Below are 24,272 nucleotides of genomic sequence, written 5' to 3'. Positions count from 1 at the left end.
GGCAGGCACAAGTCTGGATGAGCCCCCCCCCCTCCCTTTAGATTGTGAGTCTGTAGGAAGCAGCCCATTCATTTCATTTATACATACAGTGCCACATACATTCTAGATGTTCCATTTTGCCTCTGGAGAAACCCTGAAAAACTAACGTTCCATTTCACTTAAAGCAACATTTTGGTGCTTCCCAAGTAGCAGCTGACCCATGTGCACCAGTCCTAGGTGTACATCAAATGCAAGGCTGGAAAGAAAGAAACTGCTGGCTGTGAAATGGCCTTGATGTACCATTAATGGGCTGTGGCTTGCTGAAATGGACATGATGAGCATAGTTCAACAATGAAAAAGGCTGCTGATGCTTGCCTAGACAAGTTTGCCACCAGAGGTGTAGAGGAAAAACTTGACAGAAACAGGATTCACAAATAAGCAGCATTGTGGTCTGATTACAAGTGAGATAAAAGGAAGGTCCGGTGGAATTGGATGCAACCAGCCGTTTGCATGTGAGCAGAGAACAGCTGATATGCCTGGATTCAAGCACCATGGCTGGGGCTTTCCTCACACAATAGGCAAGGTCATGCTGAGGCAGGTTAAAGGGCAGTAGGATCACTAGGCTTCCTCTGCCCAGAGAGCAACAAAGCTAAACAGAGCTGATATACTGTAGATGGACAAAAGCAACACTACCAGAGATGCCATGCCATGTCTGGTGATTCTGATGTATGTTGACAGAGCAACATGATATTGAAGAGGCCTCCACACAGATACAGAAGCCTAACCACTGGCATAATGCAGCCATAAATCTCTGATACAACCAGTGCTTTTTTTTCTGGGGGTACGCATACCCCTAAACATTTTGTGAATCTATGTTTGGCCTCATTGAGGGGCAGTATTTCAATATGAGTAGCAAAATGAGAGTACCCCTAAACATTTTTTTTAAAGAAAAAAAGCACTGGATACAACCCTTCACATGCAGATCAATTCTCCCCCGAGTCTTTGTCTGTTATTCCACTACCCAACCCAACTTAGTCTCACATGGTTCTTTTATATTACAGCATCTAATATGTGTTTTTTAAAAAAACACAAAAAAACTTACAGTTCTAACTACCACAATGCTGCAACAACCTTTATCAAACAATCTTCCAAAAGACCCCTACCCTGGCATAAAACCATAGAGGACTCCTATGATTTTACCTCTGTTCATCAAAAATGCCAGGCAATTATTATTGCTGTGCTACAGAAAACCACAAAAGGTTTCCAAAAATTCTCTCAGGACTAGGCTGAAACCAGTAAGCTCATTTCATCTTTGACTTCAGCTATGCAAGGGTTAGGCATATTTATAACCTGCTAGTCTCACTGGCCTCTCAGTGACTAAGCTAGATAAAGGAAGATTTTATGCACAGAAATAAATTGGAAGGCCTGCCTCAACTTCAGGCAAACCTGGATTTCATTGACTGGGCCTGCACTGAAGACAGACAGATATTCTGCCCATATTGAAGAATGAGATCATTTGTCCCTAAGTCCTAAAGTTCTGGTGCTGTGGCAATGTTGTAAAATACAGTAATTAGTTAACTTTGAAACTGGCCTGAGCAAGACCAGGGTCTTTTGGCTCATACAGTAATTTTTTTACATTATCATCTTATATCACCACTGCATCAACTTAGACAGCAGTTGCTATCCTCATGTTTGAGTGGATTTCAGTAAAATATTCTCTGCTAATAAGCACCTATGTCTATTGAAATGAATGTGCAAGTAGCATGGTAACTATACTTTTTATGTTTTGAGTAATGGAGAATGATTAAATAGCATGGGACCAATAAGCTGGGCTAGTAGACAGAATAATAATGCTAAATGGTCAAAATGTTTCTTCTTTAATCAATTGTTGTTTTAAATGTATATTGCTATAAGTGCCCACCTTTGATGTTGCAAGGCTCCAAAAGGATGCTCTACCTGGTCTGTGGGCCTTGAGGTACAGTATGTCAGCAACAGGATCTGGGTCCCTGCAGCAGAAAATCTATTTGGAAGGGCTTTGGAGCATTTACCATCCCTGCTCTTTCATAGGCTGGATTTCGACACCATCAGAAACAGGGGATAAGGCTCAAAGAAGTTATGGGTCCTTATTTATGCTGTCCTCTCCAAATTTCCAAAAAGCAACATCCCTTGCAGCAGCAACAAAATCACATACGCCCCTCATTTCCCTGCTTGACCAGATTTTGGTGGTTACATTGGGGCTTGCCACTCAGGTTTCTAAAGCTCAGCTATAATAGCTTGCAGTGTACCTCTCTCCATGTTTCTCTTCCTACCGGTTCATTATATTTGACAATGGTCTATTCCAGATGGCATATCATACATTTGAAAAACCAAGAAAAATATGCAGTTGCCTGGAGTTCTCGCTGTGATTCCATAGAACTCTGAAGGAAATCCTCCAGTGCCTGAATCTTTAGGATTTAGGAAATACTGTAAAAAAACCCTGATTTTTAGGTGAGTTTCCTGTTAGAATTGTGACTACCAAACTGTGGATTACATGGAGCTGGTGACAGAGTTTATTCCATTTACATTTCTGTGACATAATCTACAGTGAGGATGGGCTATAGCTCAGAGTCCTGTCTGAAACCTTGGTGAGCTGCAGTCAAGTAGCCAGTACTGAACTAGGTGGACTTCCTATGTCCCCATTCTGCATTGTATCTTCTGCTATTGTTAGCTGGCTTGGTTCCAACTGGGGAAAATACGAGGCACGGTTGTTGCTTTTTACTAAATTATATTGGGCAGAAAGATCCTTTGAATTTGAACACAGGTTTATGAATTAATATCTGAAAAGGAGTTAGGTATTTCTGGCACTTTGAGATATAGTACTTCTGGCACTTTGAGAGACAGAACAAAATAACAAAAACAGGATGGAGCAGGGACAGTCTGGGGCCTGCAAAGGTCAATGTAAGTCCTCCTGACCACCAGAAGTACCACACAAGCCACTTCTGCTTTCTCAGCCTTCTGCAGATGCATTAACATCTTAACAAATTTCCCCCCTCCACCATCGTGAAACCTAGGCACTTGCTCTTGTTTCAAATCAAAGGCTGTGATTCTCAGAATTTGGGTGGTGCTACCAAATTACATATCCAAAGATAAATAATTGGCAGCATATCTGCAATCAAGCTGATTCCTAGACCACCCAAGGAAAGCCTATAGAGAGCAAAGTCAGGTTAAGAATGCCAGGCTATGGAATCAAGGGCAAGTGTGTTCTGCCCAAGTAGCCTCTTCATGCTGTTTGACCTCTCAGTGTGCAATGGATAGGGAGACATCTTCTTTGGGAGGGGAATCCTCCCAGCATAAGGGGCTCTCTGCTTTGCAGAAAGCTGTCTTCTCGTCAGTAGGTCAGAGAGTGGAAAGGCACAATTAGAACATGTTGCATTCTTGGTGTTTTCAGCTGCTGCAACAATCCAAAGGGGATTATTACAGTAATGTTTCTGTTAAAAGAGCAGATCTGACAAATCTGAGAGCCAGTCAGAATCAAGATATCAGATATGACAAGGGTGGCCTTGAACTTTAACAAAAATGTTTAAAGCGCAGTTTGAAAGCAGTTCCTCACTATTAATGCTCCCACCCCACACCAAGAAAACTAATACTCCCAAATCAAATCTCCACTCTTGTTTTTCACTCAACAAGTTTGCCTCCCATCGGTATGGGCCAAAATGGCCAAAATCCTGTCTTTTTGTCTTTTTTCTTACACTGGCACATTGAAACACATTTACTTGGCAAAAAATTCCCTCCCATTTATTTCACTGCACCTTAATTCACATAACTGTGCCAGCGATATCTAGTCTGAGTCCATTTTTCCTGCTTCCATGCTGAGAACTGAGCCTACGACACAAACCATCTATCACAGCTGCAGAGCAACCCAGTCTCTTCCAGACCTGTGAAACTCGCACCCAAAATATGGCTCTCTGTTTCCACCACAGTGCATACAACATCCTCAAATTGATCTCATTATCTCCCTTGGGGGTATTTCTCGTGACTCCCAGAGATTGCACCACTTTCAGAATTCCTTCAACTTTCCCCACAATCAGGATGCACAACTGAATCTTGGAATACAACGGAAGACTAGAGTCTGCTGTGCAAAATACAAAATACAAAATTCAAATAATAATAATTAATAATAATAATAATAATAATAATAATAATAGATGGGGACATTTGGGTGAAGTTGGGGTTCTTCCCCAGTATGCACACACAAAGGATATTCCACATGCTTCAAAGAGAGGCCTGAATTCAAATCAAGGGATGGGGTGGTAGTAGTGGTTATAACTCGGAAATGGCAGATAACTGGGTCCTTCACAGGTTGCTTTCATGGTTTTCTTCTGTTTCTACGGTCACTGGGGGGAGCCCCCCATTGTCATTCAGTCGTTTAGCCCTGTAAGTCTCATAGTGGATGTTGTGTGTTACTTCTTTTAGATCTTGAAGATGGGTCCTACGGAGTAGGAGAAAAAGACAGAGAATACAGGAAAAAAATACAGGGGAATCTATTATGTACCGTAAGTATAGGAGCACTCATTGTTGCCCTTAGGTCCCGATTTAAATGGCTTTAAAGTGTTTTTTTTTTTTTAAGGCTTTCTTGGAGCTGCAGCACAATCATCCGTTCTAGCATAAACACCTCACATTGTTATTCCAATTTAGATCTCACCAGAAATTCATTTTCAATTCAATAAGCAGCACCTTTTAACAACCAATGGACTCACCTAATGAGAAAGTCTCGAAGTAGAGCAAATTCACAGTGACTGAGATTTTCCACTGTAAATAAAGGGAAATACATTAATCATGCCTTGAACAGTGGTTCTGGTACAGTATTACAGAACTCAGAGAAATCCATCAAGGCCAGCTTCCACCTGAAACAGCACTAATAAAAGTGGCTTGCTTGTTGTTTTTCAGGCTCTCCCATTTGGTCTAAGCCAGGCATGGGCAAACTCAGCCCTCCAGATGTTTTGGGACTACAATTCCCATCCATCCCTGACCACTGGTCCTGTTAGCTAGGGATGATGGGAGTTGTAGTCCCAAAACATCTGGAGGGCCGAGTTTGCCTATGCCTGGTCTAAGCAAACTAGTGAATTAGGTGAAACAATTCACAGCAATTTCATTATACGTTTCCAGTACTCCACACCTGCTTATACCAGCCCCCATGGTGGAATCTACACATAAATAAAAAAACGCTGTGAAAATGCTTTTTTAAAATGTTTTGAAAAATACATTGAATTTGTGGCATGGCTCACTGTTGCCATCTAGTGTCAAATTTGTATATTGCACTTTACAACACATTTAAAACATTTTACAGTGGGAGCTCGGGTTAAGTACAGTGGTGCCCCGCAAGACGAATGCCTCGGTAAACGAAAAACCCGCAAGACGAAAGGGTTTTCCGATTTTTTAGCGGCTTCGCAAGACGAATTTCCCTATGGGCTTGCTTCGCAAGACGAAAGCCCATAGGGAAATCTCCGGGGACCGCGGGGAAGCGCAGCGCGCCTTCTCCTCTGTTCCCGGACCTGTCCTAAGGCTTGCGGTGGGAGGTCCGGGAACAGAGGGGAAGGTGCGCAGCGCTTCTCCTCTGTTCCCGGGGCTTGCGGTGGGAGGAGGGTTTTTCCTCCCCACCGCCAACATTCAGAAGGCTGTTCTGAAGGCTGGTGGTGGGAAGAAAAGCCCTTCTCCCCCGCCAGCCTTCAGAAGAGTTCCCACCTAGGCTGCGGATAGCAGCCTGCTGCCCCGCGCGAGGGGCGCTCTTAAGCAGAGCGCCCCTCGCGCGGGGCAGCAGGCTGCTATCCGCAGCTTGGAGAGCCCTCTGGACCTCTTCTGAAGGCGGGCGGGGGGCAAAAGTCTTTGCTCCCCCCCGCCTGCCTTCAAAAGCCACCCGGGAGCATTTTAAAATCGCCCCGGGACAGCGGATGAATTCTCCGCTGTCCCGGGGCGATTTAAAAGCACCCGGGAAGGCAGGCAGGGGGGACAAAGACTTTTGCCCCCCGCCGGCCTTCAGAAGAGGGGCAAAAGTTTTTGTCCCCCCTGCCTGCCTTCCCGGGGGCTTTTAAATCGCCCCGGGACAGCGGAGAATTCATCCGCTGTCCCGGGGCGATTTTAAAATGCTGGCGGGCGGCAGCGCTGCCGCCCGCCAGCATTTTAAGATCGCCCCGGGACAGCGGAGAAGTCTCCGCTGTCCCGGGAAGGCAGGCGGGGGGAAGCAAAGACTTTCGCCCCCCCCCCGCCGGCCTTCAGAAGAGGTCGGGGGACAGACTGTCCCCAGACCTGGTCTGAAGGCGGTTTCCATAGGAACGCATTGATTGATTTTCAATGCATTCCTATGGGAAACCGTGCTTCGCAAGACGAAAAACTCGCAAGACGAAAAGACTTGCGGAACGAATTAATTTCGTCTTGCGAGGCACCACTGTACTTAATTCATTCCGGAGGTCTGTACTTAACCTGAAACTGTTCTTAACCTGAAGCACCACTTTAGCTAATGAGGCCTTCCGCCGCCAGAGCACGATTTCTGTTCTCATCCTGAAGCAAAGTTCTTAACCTGAAGCACTATTTCTGGCTTAGTGGAGTGTGTAACCTGAAGCGTATGTAACCTGAAGCATATGTAACCTGAGGTACCACTGTATTTGCAGCGGTATAGCTGAGTCCCATCACCGCTGGCCTGAAGGCAGGCTGTCTAAATCATATCCAGTAAGACACCTATAAAGCCTTTCTTTGACAATCTCATATAAGAATTGTCTACAATCTTTCTAGGTACCTTTATGCATTACCAGATTAGCCCAGCCTTGAAAGTATTTGTGGCCCATTCATTTTGTGTGCTAACTCAGTTAATGCTAAGCTAAGCAATGGCTTAGTGCAAACAAACAAGCAGGTGGGTTCTTGCAATGAAGATTATAGCTGCTGATTTCCTCCCCCAGTCCTGCTGTCCCAACACTACCCAAGCTAAGCCATGCTTTGGCTTACTGTTTACCTTTCGCTTCCAAACCTGGGCTCATGGTTGGTTTTGCTCCAGACAAACCACAAGCTGTAGCCAAGGTTTGTTCCTGATTTACTGCTCATGGTTTTTCAGAGGCAGACAAGCCAGGAGCTCAGGTTTGGACATAATGCAAAGGCAAACCATATATTAGCCCCAGGAGGAGGACTGAGGGAGGAGTGCACTAAGCCGTGGTTTGGTTTCGTGTTTCGTGCTATGAAAACTAGGGTATGGTTCCTGGATGAAATGCTGAGGTCCCTCCCATTGCTCTCCTAACCTGTTGCTGTATCTTCTTTCCTGAATGGTGGGGGTTTTTGGGTAGTTTCCTTGCCGGGACAGCATGGCATGAATTTTAGCTTATTTTTATAATTTTATTGTCTATCTTTTTAATAATGTTTTATGGTATTTTGTGTAAAGGCATGGACCTCACAAATTTAATAAACTTGTTGTTGTTGATGTGATGTGTTATGTGCAAACTGGGCCATCATGGGCAACTCTGATAAACATATCCATTGTTTATTCATTCAGATCATTACTGGCAAACAGCTTCTGTTGCAGGAGAAAGAAATGGTGGCTGATAATTCCAGGGAGCACAACTGGCAACAAAGCGAGACATCTCTACCAGAAACACTCGCTGCACCATACTGAGGCTCCCTGCTGGGAATGTTGACCTTGCCATTTTAGCTTCTACAACCTATTGGCAATCTAAAAATTTAACTGCCAGAAACTGTAGGATCAGCATCAGCTTACCTTCGATGACTCCCCAGGGTGTCTTCCTCCCCAGGACCCTTTTTCCGTTCACTTGATATTCCTTGTCGCTGCCCACCACAGCAAATGGCATACTTTCCTGCTGAAAATATCCAATGAAATGACTTTGCTTCTCTGCGTGACACGTATGGACAATTGCTTGTTTTCCTTTCTTGTGTTTCTTCCCCAGCTTGCTGCATACTTGATTCTGTCCCACTTACCAAACCCCATGCCTAGCAGACATGCATGCTGGCCCTTCCCACTATACTCTTTTCAGCATTCCAATTCTTTAGACTGTTGACACCTTTACAATGAAATTTAAAGCAAGTTTACTCAGAAGGAAGGGACGCGGGTGGCGCTGTGGGTTAAACCACAGAGCCTAGGACTTGCTGATCAGAAGGTCGGTGGTTCGAATCCCCGTGATGGGGTGAGCTCCCATTGCTTGGTCCCTGCTCCTGCCAACCTAGCAGTTTGAAAGCATGTCAAAGTGCAAGTAGATAAATAGGTACCGCTCCGGCAGGAAGGTAAACAGCGTTTCTGTGCACTGCTCTGGTTCGCCAGAAGCGGCTTAGTCATTCTGGCCACATGACCCGGAAGCTGTACGCCAGCTCCCTCGGCCAATAAAACGAGATGAGCGCCGTAACCCCAGAGTCGGTCACGACTGGACCTAATGGTCAGGAGTCCCTTTACCTTTACTTTTACTCAGAAGGAAGTCCCATGTAAACTTATAGGAAACAAACATTTGTGAGGACAGGAACCCCACATTAACTCTTAATTAAGCCCTCAAAAGCGCTTAATTCTCACCTCAGGAACTACAAAATATAAATGTATACAGTTATAAAGTTGGAAGAATCCATTTCTTATGCTTCCATAGTGGCTGTAACGTTTTCAGCCAACTTTTACTACATCCAACTCACATCAAGCATGACGAGGACCAAGAAGAAAACACTGGACTCAAGTTACCCCAGCATCTCAACAAGAAAATCTACTCCACAATCATAAGCATCCTACCCTGATTTTGTCATTCTCTGTCTTATCTTCAAGGTCCTCATCAAACTCTTTTTGGGGGTAAAATTCAATGCCATTGATTTCCAGTTCCTTGCGGACCTGGGTAGAAAAATAAAATAAAATAAAATTCAAAGCTATGAAAGAGAGAGAGTTTTCCTGGCACAACACTTAAAGGACTGTGTGTTTGTGTTTTTTACTGGATGTTTCCCAGGATACTTACCCTCTGTTTGAACTCAGTCTTCTCCTCCAGAGTCATGGTGTCTGCCTTGGCGATAACTGGGATGATGTTGACTACTTTGCTCAAGTGCTTCATGAATTCCATATCCAAAGGTCTTAAGCTACAGTCCAGGAAAAAAGACTATTAAGAATCCACCACTATCTTTAACGAAGAAGAGCATATTGTCTTGCTCCTAGCATACACAAAATTAAACCCCTTCCCGTTTTTATTCTGTTTCTAGGTTAGAAAGGGGGAAATGAACTAGAGTCTTTCTCATCTATAGCTCTGGATCTCTACTTCTTAATTTCCTCCATAGTCATAGCATTAAAAACCCACTGGATACATTCAGTGTAAAGATAAAGAGATAAGAGCGAGACTTCAATATGGAAAAAATTGAAGCAAGGTGGAAAGGCATCCTGCTGTACAGAATCTCGTCTGAGCATTACACAAGATGATGCAAATTTTGCCAAGTAGACACTTGTTGAAAAACCATGACTGGTAGCAGCTTCCTAACAACCAGCAAAACCATAACAATGCATGTGTGAACCTAAGAATATAGGTTCATGGGAGCTTCCTGCCAATTATGGCAGGAATAGACAAGCAATGGTTGAAATGTTCTTTTCTGGAACTCCATTTTCATCAATAACGTTAGAGGGATGTCCGACATAGCACACTCTCATTATGGCACAAAAGTGGAAGAGATACCAGGTACTATTAGGGCTGCGCAGCCCCATGGCTACCCCATCATTACCTTGGTCTGCTGCGTGGCTTGTCAGGGGAAGCTTGTGCACCCTGCATATGGTGCCAGGCAGTTTATGGAGATCCCTGTTTCATTCACTTAGCACCCCAGGGCCCTCCCACGCCCCTTCCCTCCCAGTCTTATGAGCATGCACCAGAACGGATGAGATACATACGAGTGACCTGTGGGGGAGATAAAGTAGAGGCAACAGTGGACTCTCGTGTCTGGGATCCGTTTCTTTCTTGCAATATTGACCTCCTCCTTCAGGAACTTCTCATACTGCTCATTAATATATTTCTCAATGGGCTCCCAGCTAGGAGGGTCAGGGAGAAAAGAGGTAGACATACCTTTATCTCATATTCAAGGAAACTAGATTGCAATGTCAGTAGTCCAAGGGGGGCGGGGGTGGTCAGCGTCCCATGGGGGTGCCACCCGTGGAGAGCATCGGGGGTGGCGGCGGCGATGTCGCCCCCCTCAGGGATGACACCCGGGGCGGACCGCACCCCCTGCATCCCCCTTCCGCTGCCAGTGAGTCCAAGCCTTGAAGAGGATCCTTCAATATAAACTTGGTTTTGGAAGACCCATGCTTTCCCTACTCCTCCCCACTTTGGCAACAATCAGGGTTCCTGCAGCCCCACTAGTGGGTCCTAATGTCACCTAGGGGAATTGCTGAGCAACATAAGCCCTTAATGTGGCACAAGGTCTGTTTTTGTAGCTTATTTTTATCCTTGTGTATTAAGCATCACAGCGGGCACTTGACTGGTAAATATGGTAACACTACCATCCCTATGGTGCAGACTATCTTGGGTTCTTGGGCACTAATAACACTGGACAGGAGTCTGCCTCAGAGCAAAAAAAATATCTACCCATCTTAAGTCCTGCTCCCTTCATCTAGTTATGCTAAGTCATGCTGGAAAAAGAAAGTAGGGAGGAGACTGAGAATCAGCGAAGGAACAAAACACTCACCAGTTTTCATTGTTGATCTGGTCACCAAATCCAGGGGTGTCAATAACTGTGAGCTTCATTTTGACACCACCTTCTTCAATAACTGGGGGAGAAATGTTACAGTTATCTTCCTCCAAAACTGAACACTTTTATAGAGATGATAGCATAAAGGCCTTTACATGGTACTGAGCAAGGAAAGGAGAGGCTCTTTTTGAACATGTAGATCTATGTGGCCCTTGTAGAAATAAAGTTCCTTGTCTAGGACATTACAAGATCTAGCTTGATGGTGGAAGGGGAGCACAACAGAGCTTGGACCCTTTGCAACAATCCCCAATAGACGACAGGGGGGGGGGGAACCCTATAAATTTGGATCCAAACAGAGGCCTGTTTCTGTATGGCATCTCTCCAGCATGGGCTTATCCACACTTTCCTTTCCACTGCTCTTTGTAGTCATGGTCCATGTTTGAAGCTGCATCTCTGAGAGCTCTTTTTTTGGAAAAACCCAAATTGCCATTTGTTGTACTTCAGCTATAAAGAGTGGGTTTTGCATGGAAAGCTCCAGGGCCAAAAAAGGGTACTCGGACACAGAGCTTTAAAGCATGGACCTGTGCCTTGAGAGACCAGGGCAAAAGTGTGGATAAGCCCTATAAGTGGATCTTTAATTTGGGGCATGTCTTTGTCTAGAAGGACATATCCTCAAGTCCAAGAGGTTACACACATTGATCCTGGGGTGGCCTATTGATTCCAGGGTGGCCTATTACTAAAAGAGGACACCGTTTTCATGCAATTGGCATATGCTAATTTATATGCACAGATGCAAATTTAGAAATAAACACAATACACTGCATTTCATCATAGGTGGGAGACTCTAACCAGGAGACCTATGGGCCTGCTCAGTCTGCTTCCCAAGTGCTCACTGCTTCTGGACAACTCCAAGGCAGCTTGCTCTTTCTTCCTATAGCTTTCATCCTTAGACTGGACTTGGACCAGACATCTCATCAAATCTTATACACTTCCAAAGAGTTGACTGTCTTTTGAAAGCACTTCTTAGACTGTCCTCTGTAAAACACATGGACATTCTAACTGAACCTCACGCTAGTCCCAGTAAGCGTCCACATATTCTGTCACCGTATGGACACTGTCACTGTAGCAACTCTGGACCAATTCAGACAACAACTGAAATGGCTTCATCACATGAAAGCAATATGCATTCTCTGCCTCTGCCATTCCCAGTCATCCATGCAGGGACAGCATTCCCAATGCAGTCACAACATGGCCAACATTGAACGGTTGATCAGCCAGTTAAAATCTATGACTTGGCCACACAATTTTGGGCTATGCATGTCAGGCTATCTCCACAGAGATTCCTGGAGATGGTACAGGCAGGGATGGCACACTGGACTGTGCACTGGACCAGACTGATTCTTCAGGTGTCATTCAGACAAGTCCTTTGCAACATATGGACGTCTCCTAGGCCTCTGCCAGCCTGGGCTTTACTTCCTGGAACACCCCAGGTCTACTTTCCCTCTCCTAAAAACAATCTTTGATGTAAACGTTAGGCAATTTTACCATGCCCAATGGCCTTGATTTCCACTGTCTTAGGGATCTTCTCCTCGCGGCTCCAGCCCGAAGACTTGCGACTGACTTGGGATTTGAAGAGGGTGTTCACAAGTGTGGATTTGCCCAGTCCGCTCTGGCCTGTTAAAAGAAGCATACAGGATTCACCACAGCCTTTTCAAGCCAGTCAGCAGAACCATTTATAGCCCGGCTGCTGGGAGCTGAGAAGGCACTGGCTGGTATAAAAGTAAGAGCTCATCAGGACAATGGCTTCCCAGCTTGGCTATCAGCAGATAATGGGGAGCACAAGCAGTCATTCCCAATGAAATGAAGGTTTCCTTGAGATGCTCTTGTGATGGTAGATGTGGCAAGGTAGGCATGCAGACTGTGCACAGGCCATGTTTGTCTCAGGTCGTGGCTCATGTTGTTAAACAGTGGTAGTACAGTGGTACCTCAGTTTTTGAATGTCTCTGTTGACAAACGTTTCTGAACTCAAACACCAAAAACCAAGAAGTAAATGCTACCATTTTCGAACACACCTCAGAAGTCGAACGGCTTCCGCTGGGTGTTTCTCAATTTTCTCAGTTAAATTTGCAGACCGCCCTTTGAGCCTCGGTTTTCGAACGTTTCAAAACTTGAACAGTCTTCCAGAACAGATTATGTTCGAAAACTGAGGTACCACTGTATTGAGGTTAATGGAAGCTTTCCTTCTAAAGGCAACTCCCAATTTACGCATGTCCAGTTGATGCGCCACCATGCTCACACGCATCATGCCAAACCTGGAAGTCTTTGAAAATGGCAAAAATGGCCCTGAAAGAGCCCAGAAAGGGCAAAAAGGCACAGAACAGCACCTAGCAATCCCAGGAGCCCTTGCACCAACTGATGAAGCCTGTGGAGCTTTGGAGTTTGAGAAAAGCTTGGAGTGATTGTGGCGGACTTTGGCGAATTTGCCATCCTTCTTGCCAGTCTGGTAAGTGCTGTCAGTTTTTGAGGGCTTTTTGAGGGTTTCCAGAGGGTGTTTGCAGACTTTTTCCATGGTGTTTCAAATATGCGTGATTTCGGAACATAACCCTCATGTAAATTGGGAGTTGCCTGCATTGCATGCTGTGGAGTCAGATTGCAATTTGAACCATGGTGAGAGGAAAGGGTTTTATAGCCCTTCCTCTGTACTGGGCACGGGGAATCTTTTCCAACCTGAAGGTTCATTAGCTTCTGGGCGACCTTCTAAGGCCACATGCCAGTGGTAGGCGGGGCCAGAAGCAAAAGTGGGTGGAGCAACGAATATCAACAGGAGACTAGTTTCTAGACACACTCAAACATACCCTTCTACACCACAAGCCCCGTCCAGCTGTCCTCCCCACCACATTGGCTATTAACTTTTTAAAAACAGACACTCAAGAGCAATCAAGCTGATTAACTAGCTGCCCAGTTTAGCCCCCTGGCTTCATAGCAAAGCCTCCCTTCACAAGATCCTTGGATCCAACCCTTCCTACCGACAACCATGATGTTGAAGTCAAATCCAGTTTTCATGGTCTTCTTGCGCATCTGCTCTATGATGGTGTCGATCCCAATGTAGCCCAGCAGATTGGAATTAATACCAACGGGTTTCATTGGCACGACTGGTTTTGGCCGCGGCTCTGGCACCAGCTCAGACATGGCTGCTTCAGGCTTGGTATCTACTGGCCCTGCAAGTGGAGAGAGGAAATAAACAGTATATTTACTGATGCAATGAGGTCATATGTGATAGACCTGTGGTAGGGTAAAAGAGCATTGGGAAATAATTCATAATGAACTGAAAAAAATGTTTAAAAGTAGTTTCCCAAAAAAACCATAGTCCTTTTGTTGGGGGTAATTCAGATGGAAATTCCCAGGTTTCAAAAAAGGTTATTTATGTATGCCACTACTGCGGCTTGTGTTTCGTTAGCCCCAAAATGGAAAATGAGCGAAGTCCCAACTAAAGAAGAATGGCAACTTAAACTTAACTTAAACTGCAGCTTGCAGACCTAACATATAGAATAACAGAACAAGAAGAATATACATTTAAAGAAGATTGGAAAATATTTATTGAATATATGGAGGAAAATTGTGTATATCTGAAAACGTGGGCAGCATTAAGATAAATTCAACAGAGTAAATAAGTTTTGATGGATGTAATAATGGAATACTGAATGGTTTAGTTTATATAAAATATGCAGGGATTTATGTTATGCAAAATGAACCATGGAAAGAGAAGGGGGGAAGTCATTGATATTTTAAGGGCGTTTAAATGAATATTCTAAAATGTAAAACAGAAAATTTAATAAAAAATATAGAAAAAACAACAACAGTATATTTCATAGAAAAATGCTGGGTCGCTTCCATTTCCATTGGGAAAGGGAAGAACAAATCGAGGCAGCTCCTCCTCAAAGGCCCTTTTCTCTATCCATTTGTGCTTTTACAGATTATCTTCTTGTCATTGCATGAGCCATTTGATGCATGGCAGGGCTGTCTACCCCATGAAGCATGGCCATGGCAGTGACATATTGTGGTGGGAAGTGGAACCTACGTTGGCAGCGCAGCATGGCACCAGGCACAGAGCCTGGCAGCAACACCATGCCAAGAGCCCACCAAACTCTAATGCCAGGCCTGCAGGGTACAGCACCCTGCATGAGATCTGACAAGTGAGAAATACCATCACATCATGGTAACAACAGTTCCTTATATACTGACTGATAGTGTTGATTTGCAGTCCACAGCATCCCCTACTACATGTGGCGGATAGCAACAGGCTGAAAACAGAAAATCCTTCAAATACTAAAACAGGGCCTTGCAGAATCATGACCCTGGTCCCTCCCCCCACTCCCACAAAGCAGCTGAAATTCAAAGCTTTTAATAAACCACAGCCGATTACCTTTCAGCAATTCTCATCGAAACATCAGAATATCCACACACTCCTTAGGAAAACTAGAAAAAAGGTACTACTTTGCTTTGACAATGGTAAGGATCCAAGGGACAAACATTTCCATTCAATCCAGTCTCTAGTTTGTATCTAATAACTCTTTCTCCCAGAACAGAAAGGACCCATTTAGCTAGAGTTTTCGCCACTAAAAATAAAAATCTCTTTTTAAGGGATTGATGAAGACTGACATCTTTTCACCCAAAATGAGAATTAAGTGCTTTGGGATCTTTCCAGCACAGAGACTGTCACACTCTTTAAGAAATTGGTCCTACCCACTCATAGAACACCCTGTACCAACAGCAATGCCCAGTTGTGTCAAACAGCCAGCAGCCTCTAGTGCTTTGTATTGGTGCCAAGTTATTGGGGTGAGAAAGCCCTTCAGAAACACCTCAGCACTGTGTTGTGCCTAAGAGACTGTGCTACAAATCTCATCTTTGCCATGAACTTGCTAGGTGGTCTTAAACAAAACACAGCCTCAGTGAAGCACGTGGCATCCTCATGCAGCTGCCAGGGCCCTGGCACAGCCCACCACTATGTGGATGCCTGTTGTGCTCTCTGCCTGCGCACAGACACCTGACAGGCAGCTGAATCTGGCAGCCACCTGCTCTTTCCATTTCCCACAATGCACCTGGTGTAGTGTAACCATGAGGCATTTTGGGAAATTTACATGGTGGCCCCAAACTACCTGCCACTCCTCATAGCATTCCTGCCAGTGCCAGTCACCACCAGGCAAGGTCAGTGAGGTCTATTCTGATGTGGGAGGAAGACCAAGCAGAAGACACCAAACCTGGAACTTCATCTGAAGTTAGAGGACAACAATACTGGCCAATTTTATAGGGTTAATGTTAGGATTACTGTATAATATGTGCAAAGCGCTTATCACCTGAAAGCATAACAGCATCATGACTACCGCTACTGCCCATGGCCTTGCAATGAATCCATGGCAGTAATGGGATTGCACTCATTCATAATCACTGATTTTTCATGGTTATGATTCAGAGTTCTTTTGATAGATCCAACACATCATTCCACCTTAATTTATCTGACATTCAGTGTCAAGAAGAAGATATACTGCAATTATTTCATTTATCCCAGCAGCCACCACTTCCAAATGCCATTTCCACTGAATGTGCAGCTGGGATTTCATAGATAGCTTGTGACCCAGGTTTTTCTCCAAGAATCAGCAAGCTCCGGATCAAGGATGTGAGAGCCAAAGTGAGCTCTCCTTCACTGGAAGTTTCTCATTTAACATTTCACAATCGGTTTGTGATTTTTGTACTGATGGGATATCCCCTGAGGCGCCTGTTGTCTTTTTAAGAGCTTTCTTGAAGCTGCTGCTGGCTATGAAAACCTCCAGCAATTTGACAAAACATAAGAAGCTCTTGCTGCTTTTTCTTCCTTCCTTTTTGTTTTAAACCATTTTGTGCTGCATTCTCAACAGCCCAATCCTAAGAACTGCAGTTTCTTCTATTTAGGATTGCCTTAATACGTGTTCATAATATGCACACATAATAATACGTGTCAACAGGCACTAATTGTGGCTCACCTGTTGCAAAGCATTGTGGGATGAAAATACACAGGCCCACAAGCTGAGTGGTCTTGATCAGCACTATTTTTTAGCATCCCTGAGGCCCAGATCCTCTTCCTTCCACATGCCAGTTCCTGGTAGACCACGCAGCTCTTTGTTCTCATGCATCCTTTGGGTAACCACACAGCCCTTTAGACTGGAACTGTTCTTATTCTGAATAGCTGCCTAGAATTCCAGTCTATTCTACCTCTGCCAAGATTTCCTCTTTCTTTCAGGCAAAGCCTGGCCAAGGATCTCCCTGCTGCAGTGAACTTGCCCTCCTTAAAAAAAACACAAAAAACTTCCTCTACATCCTCTGGAATCTGTTACAGTGTTTTCTACTTGGTGCTGGTAACTGGTGGCTGCTGAGCCTACAATAGGTGCTTGCTGGTCCCTTAATTGTTGCAAATGCCTTTAAAGAGGTGTCCGCCTCACCACCTTCAGACAGCGAAGTTGTTGGGTTTTGGGTGCATTTCACAGCTCTTTGCCCCCTAGCTGTGCAGTTCCAATTCATTTCTGTTTTTGCACATACCAGGGGGGTGTTGATGAGGCCCAGATGTCTTGCCCTATGCAAAGGTGTTCACACCTTGGCTTGAGATGAATTAGGAACAGCTTTACCGTGGAAAGAGTATTTAAACCTGGGTCACCCCAGCAATAGTTCAACGTTTTTACTACTACACCACACTACTCTACCTTGCCATTCCCCAAATCAGCGGTGGTTGCCCCAGTTTTGCTGTTGCCCCAATAATTTGCTGTGCAAATGAGAATTTCAGTTACGTATCCCCTCCTTCCATAGCACCAGCATAACAACAGCAGCAGAGTCTGAGGGAGTCAGAGAGGATTTCCTTCTGTCTGTTTGTCTTGGTAAATTATGGGCTGTAGAAAGGAGCCAAAATTGGAGTTTTCCCTCCTCTCTGCTCCACCCCCGTATGGAAGTTCTGAGCAAAACCCCAGAAGGCCCCGAGACAAGGATTCCAAACTGATAATCCGACATGATTGGGTGATCTGTAAGTTTTATAAAGGTACACATTTTGTCTTGCCAGAATTACAGCTTAAAATGAGGAAGGGCTAGTTCTACCATCAAACAGGCCAAAGTGGCTTGCTTCAAGCACCAGATTTGGGGCAGCAAATTATCATTTATTCAGCAGGCTTTTATATCTTCAAGACACTGTTTGGATTTTCTACTTCAGGCATCAAAAATATTAAGGATCGTATCAAAAATAGGATTGTTCTCCTTTGCAAAACATTTTTCAACCCTGATGAAAATTGCTGCCCAAGGGTTGGGCTAGTTGATAATTGGGCTAGTTGAATTTGAACTGTATATTCCCTCTGGTCAACACATTTAATCACATCTCTAGAATTTTGCAGCAGCCCTTTTGTTGTCTTAGGGCCAGATGGTAATTAGTAACTTTATTTTAAAGCAATAACCCCTGATGTAATTATTTTCTACAGTCTAGATATGGAAGGCATTTCTTTCACCCCTTGCCTTCCTTGCCTTTGTCTGAGTAACTCTATGGAGCAAAATAACAACCAGCTTTGATGGAATACACCTCCAGTTCTGCTGCCTGCCCTTCAGTGGGGATCTGGCTCCATTTTCACTGCAGCTTGTGAAAGCGCCCACACACAGGACCTCAAAAGGAACGCACTGAGCATACCTCCCCTGAGAGCTGTACTATTCTTATTGCAATAGTTTGCATGTGGCTTTCTAGTTAGCAGTCTTTTTAAACCCTCTGTCATAAGAAAACAAAGAGAAGATACAGGTGCTGTTTCCAGGACACCGGGGAGAGGACCTTTGTTCCAACACACACCCATCCTATTAAAAAAACAACAACTTTGGATAGGCCAACCTATTGCCCTTTCAGATGTTGTTAGCCTACCCATAATTCCTGGGCATTGGCCATCTTGTCTGGGGCTGAGGGGAGTTGTAGCCCAAAACATCTAGAGAAAACGAGGTTGGGGAAGGTAGCTTTAAGACAATCCATTCTCAAGTAGGTCACAACTGCACAAAGCTGTGCAGACTCACCAAGCTCTGGCTAGCAGAGCTGTTTTTCAACACCAAGGGATCTTCCACACTTCTGCTCATCCCCTGCCTAGAAAGCATGGATCCAAGCGGTTTTTCCTTCACCCCACTGCTTTCTCCTTGGAAACCCAATTTTCAATGCTAAATTGGAGCGAACATCAATTCAGAAGAAGCCCAATTGATGTGCGCTCTGATTCAGTGAGCTTTCCCAGGGGAAAGCAATAAGGTGAGCAGAATTGTGGATGAGCCCTAAGTCCCAACCTTGGAACATAATAAAAGGCTGCTCTTGACAAAGCAGAGAATGTTTCTGAAGGGAATCACTCTTTGTGAAGATACATGGATGCTGATTGTGAATCATCCAAAGCAAGGTTCATGTATCTTCACAAAGGATGCTACTTCCATGAGGATGTGAATCCAATACCCTTTTTAAAAAGATTAATTCAGGTAATCCTATAAATGTCTTACTCCAAATCAAGGCCCATGGAGTCCAGTGAGGTAGGCATTGAGAAGGCCCCTACCCAAGACCTTGAAGAGCCACTACCAGCCAAGGTAAACAATCCTGAGCTAGATAAACCAATGGTCTGACTCTGAATAAGAGAACTGCCCAGGTCCCCATGAAATGGCTCCGCTAAAAGGCAGGATGCATTTGCTCCAACCACTTAAGACTGTGTAGTTCAAATATTTGCACTCTTTTTTCAGATGACTAGAACTGTTCCACCTACAACTGTGGCTGTCTGTGCACACACCATACAGTCAAAGAATATTTAAAGCACATTTTCCCCACCCCAAAGAATCCTACAGTTTACCCCTCACAGAGCTACAATTCCCAGCACCTTTAACAAACTACAGTTCCCATGAGCATTGGGCTGGGGTGCTTTAAATGTGTGGTGTGCACACAGCCACAATAGCTGCAGCTATTTGACATGGGGCATATTCCCTTGTATGACAGCTCCTGCTATTAACACATCCCCCTAGCACTGCATCCATTCATTCATTGATTCATTCATTCAAGCCTCCCACACTACCCTGCTCCCCCTTTTAATTTACAGCCCTTTTGTGCTTGCTACCCAGCCCCCACATCACCACACCCCTTCTTCCCCTTTCACCAAGCATTGCTCTCCTTTCCCCAGCCACCCCAGCCCTGACACTTTCTCTCCCCACCCGTTATCCCACAGGACTCCAGTCAAGGCCCACAGACAACAGCCTCTCCACCCAGCTCTGGTTCCCTGCCATCACCCCACCCGTGGTCCACTCCACAATGCTGGAGCAAGGTTTCCAATATGACACACATCCATGCCACTGAAAGGCAAGAATCGCCTGCGGTCAGCAACAGCCAAGCCAGCTGCAAGGCAGCTCACGCCTCTGAGCCAGCTGGGAATTAATGTGCGCCTTCACAAAAGCCCCAGTGTCTCTGATGCACCATCGCAGCTGCCCTGCCTGCTTCCCCCTTGACACCAGATGGAAGAAGAGGAGCAGGAAATGCTGCTTTCCCTTTCCACAATCCTCCCTTGCAAGATTAGCAGTGCCTGTGCCAGTCTCCATGCCAAACGCCAAATGTCTTGCTGAGCTGAGAGTGTGTGCCGGATCTCAGCATCCCTCCTGCATCTCTGAGCCCTGCCAGACCCATAAGAGCATGCAAGCATCCTCATGGACCACCTACCTTTGAACATGAATCTTTCTTTGTCTCTGGAATATGATCCTTCTCTTCACTTCCCTCTGCCTAAAAGCTGCCTCTGAGAGTCTGATTGCGTTTCTTTCTTTCTTCTCCCTATGTGTCTCTCTCTTTCTCTCTCCTTTTTCCTTCTCCAATGGATATTTCAGATAACCAGAGATGCTGATGCCGCCACTGCCATGTTCACGTGACCTGAATATTAAACATCCCTGCAAAATCTCCCCCAGACTCTGCCTCCCTCTCTTCCCAGGATCAAGGGCTGGATCATCCAAGCATCTGGGAGACCTTGACTGGATTGGTGGGCATGGAAATGTGTGCTGGCTCCTGAAGGGAGGTACTGTGATAAATGGGTTAGCTGAAGCCAGAAAACTGTCCCCTCCCCGCCGCACATATATACTCTTGCTTCCTTGCCTCTCCGCCCTCCTTTCTCCTCCCCTGTTCCCAGGCAGCTTTCATATGCCACTGTCTGCTGAGCATCTCTAGAGACAAGAAGCTACTTCATGAAAAGGGATTGTTAACTCTTTCATCAGGCAGCAGCGTTTGCCAAAGAAATGAGGAAAGTGTGTGCCTGCATCTAGGCATTTCAGTCTTATATTTGGGTCTTTCGCTAGCAAGCATTCATGACTTGGACCCCATTTAAAACGGTCGTCAGCATGCATTTTTAGAAATGGTGAGAAGCAGTAACCCATTATGTGGAGGCACAGAGTGTCTGCCAGAAACGGTCTGCATGTCAGCCCAGGCAAGGAGAATCTGTCTTTGTGTCAGTGTGCATAGTGCACACACAGGATGTCTCTCCCGGTGCCTTTAGGCACCTACATCTGTGTGTGTCTCTGCGCATTTGTCATGGCAAAGCACAAATGCCTTGGAGATGTTGGGGAGCTGGGAAGCAGGTCTGCAACGCATGGAAAAACACTTCCACCTAAGATAAAACGCATAACCCACATAGAAGTGGTTCTCAAAACTGGATTTTGCTGCATGGGAAGCCATGACCACACAGGGAAATATAAATACACACTCGTGCAATCTTCACACGCAGCGATGCACAAGTCGCACAATGTTTCCTACACAAAAGTGGGAAAATGTGGGAAATGGCTACCCTTTGAAAAAGTGCTCAAGCAAATGTCCAGGAAATAGTGTCATAGGATGCAGACAATGGATTTTGATTTGTGGTCTTGGTGGAAGCTAGAAGCCAGTAGGTACACAATTTCTGATGTCACACTGGCCTGGCACCTCAATGGGAATGCCTTTTGAATTGCTTGTCGGTTGCTTATCCTTGCTGGACTGCCTATTTGCCTCCAGACCACCAGTACAGACCAGGGATGTCGTGGTAAATTCCAAAGAGCAGGAGCTCATCATGGCACCCCTTCAATGCAACCTCTAGCTTTGCAATAGAAATGCAAGCAATCTTGTAAAAAAAAAAAAAAAAGTGTTGTGCTTTAAACTGCTAGCATGAAACAGTCGAAAACCCAATAAAGGAAGGAAGCATCCAGCCTCTACTGGATTATTCCTTTCACTCCTGAGCTTCCTACTGTGCTAATCTGTAACCAACAGTGATGTCACTTGTGTGTTGCCATCTGCCTGTTTCAAGAGACAATGGAAGAGTGAGCCATCAGGGTAAAGTCAAACTGTTGGAGAGTTAAAGCACTTGCTGCAGCTGTAGAGACCGATACGGGAGAGACATGTTTTATTGCAGTTGGGGCAGATGGCACTTGAAAGCTTTGTTCTTACCTCATTCATTTGCCAGAGCAAGTGAAACGCTGGCAAATGACATCATCACTCTGGGTCTGAAAAAAGGCCCAGAACAGCAAAAAGGCCCCTACCCACCTGGTTCCTATACCATTATACCATTGATCCTGACAGCTAGCAGGGCTGGAAAGATATATGAAGAGTGACTGACAGCTGCAGCAGATGGAAGTGGCCTACATGAATCAATGTCAGTATAAAGCACCTTTGTATATTTACTTCCACTGGGGTTTCTCCTGCTTGAATGGGGGAATCATATGGAAAAATAATAGTAATCTGCATGAACTGGTATTGACTGGTTTTATGCTTTAGCAGAGACTGACACAAACTGATGAAACAACGTAGAATCAGAATATTATCTCATGACACATTATGCCCTGTTAAGTCCCTGCATCTTGCCCCTCAGCAGTCGAGAAGAGAGAACCCCTCACGCTGCATACACACAAGCAAACACATGACAAGACACCACTTTTGGACTTACATTCAAACCCAGTTGTATTTGTCACAGGAGACATCGTGGAATCTGCCATGAAGCAGTTGCCGTTCAGAGCATGCTCCTCAAGACACTCCTGAGGGAAGGGAAGTAACATCTTTCCAGATTCAGCTAAGCCTTGGGGCACATCGATGCCTTTGGGGATGCCATATCTGTCATTAGAAGCAAAGTCCCCCTGAACCATTTCTTTCAGGGGTGAATTTGTGGGATCTTCTGTGGTTTTGGGAAGTGGCTGAGGGGGAGGAGATGGTGGTGGGCTAGCAGGGGCCAAACGTCTCTGGGAACCTGGCATGCCTGCATCTGAGGTATGATTTCCATCTTCCAGGCAAAGAGTGGTTTGCATATCAGCTGAATTCTCAGCTACCCTTTGGGACAAGGTTTGTAATCCGGACAGTGGCAGATGGCTTGGTGAAGGCAACTCCTCTTTTCTTCCCAATGCTTCCTTTTGGAAGGGAACCTTCTGGAACTCCCTCCTTGTTGCCATAGAGTGTGAGAGGAGTTGCCGACCAGCTGGAGGGGCATTGGTGCTCCTCTGAAGAGTAAATGAGAGAGAGCTTAGTTTACGTGCCTCCAAACCATTGGCTGCTGTCCAGTGAGGAGACTGGGAGGTGGTAGGAGCTGAGCATGAGGAGAGGAGCCCATCAGGGCAACGAGGCGGCTTTGGGGGCCCAAGCCTCGATTGAGGTTTAGGAATCCCTCTGCCTTTTGCCAAAGGGAGCTGTTTGGTGGGGTCCTGCCTGAAGGAGTTGAGGCAGGCTTCCTTTTTCAAGATGGGGCTGAGAGCCGAGAGTCCCCCAATTCCAAGGGAGCGAGTCATGTGTCCTGGGATGCGGCTGGGATTGGATGAGGCTCCTAAGGTTGGAATACATCTTCGGGTCCTGTGTGGGGAAGGAGCAAAGTCCTTGTCCATCATGGGCACTTGCTGCTTCCGTGTTTCCTAAAATAACAAAACCAAAGGAAGGGTTGATGCAAAGCACTCAGCAGTGGCGGCAGCTCTGTAAAATGAAAATAAAAAAGCAACTCGATCCAACTGCTCTGTCCTGGCAACAAAATACTCAATACTTTACCCAGCCAATGTGATTTGAGAGATGAGGATTGTATACCCATGATACATTTGACGTATACCCACCCCCACCCCAGAATTCTGGGAACTATAATTTACACCTCATAGAGCTGCAATTTATTTATTTATTGCATTAATATTCACCTCTTTCTCCAAGGGGCTCAAGGTGGTATACATGGTTCTCCGCCTCCTCATTTAATCTTCACAACAACCTTGTGAGGTAGTCAAAACAAAACAAATTCCTTCCAGTAGCACCTTAAAGACCAACTAAGTCAGTTCTTGGTATGAGCTTTCGTGTGCATGCACACTTCTTCAGATACACTCAGATACACTTGTGAGGTAGGTTAGGCTGAGAGGCTGTGACTAGCTTAAGATTACCCGGGGAGCTTCCTGGGCATGTGGGGATTTGAACCCTTGGTCTCCCAGGTCCTAGTGTGACATTCTAACCATTGCACCCACACTGGCTCTCAGCACTTTTTCCAATTCCCATCAAGCTTAGCAAACTATAGTTCCCAGGATTATTTGGCACAGGTCATGTGCTTTAACTGTATGGTATGTGATGCAGAGGAAAGAATCTCACATTTTCTCGATATATTGCA

The 24,272-nt window shown here is 45.3% G+C and overlaps 1 protein-coding gene and 1 long non-coding RNA gene across 4 annotated transcripts in view; both read right to left on the bottom strand.

The window, feature by feature from the left end:
- Positions 1-66: 66 nt before the first annotated feature.
- On the bottom strand, positions 67-23,538 carry SEPTIN3 (septin 3). 3 transcript variants are annotated; one of them, XM_081877607.1, is made up of 10 exons: positions 22,599-23,538; positions 13,671-13,862; positions 12,190-12,318; positions 10,642-10,723; positions 9,851-9,988; positions 8,940-9,057; positions 8,723-8,818; positions 7,715-7,814; positions 4,716-4,767; positions 67-4,447 (listed from the first exon to the last, which is right to left on the bottom strand). In XM_081877607.1, the coding sequence occupies exons 1-10, from the start codon at positions 23,521-23,523 to the stop codon at positions 4,312-4,314; spliced, it is 1,968 nt and encodes a 655-aa protein (XP_081733733.1). In that variant the 5' UTR covers positions 23,524-23,538; the 3' UTR covers positions 67-4,311. The 3 variants fall into 3 exon arrangements, with proteins under 3 accessions (XP_081733733.1, XP_081733732.1, XP_081733734.1); XM_081877606.1 differs by having other exon boundaries at positions 7,715-7,811; positions 22,599-23,528; XM_081877608.1 differs by lacking the exon at positions 22,599-23,538 and adding an exon at positions 20,363-20,783.
- The window catches only part of LOC309350657, a 144,809-nt gene continuing 120,603 nt past the window's right edge, over positions 67-24,272 (bottom strand). Inside the window, exon 2 of the long non-coding RNA XR_014160477.1 lies at positions 67-3,576. This is a non-coding gene — a long non-coding RNA (uncharacterized lncRNA). The remainder of the gene's footprint in view (positions 3,577-24,272) is intronic.

Source organism: Podarcis erhardii (assembly GCF_964252035.2).
Source record: "Podarcis erhardii genome assembly, chromosome: 10".
In the NCBI taxonomy this organism is placed as follows: Eukaryota; Metazoa; Chordata; class Lepidosauria; order Squamata; family Lacertidae; genus Podarcis; species Podarcis erhardii.
Note: the sequence above shows the minus strand (reverse complement) of the source record. Positions and strands in the feature narration are given on the sequence as shown.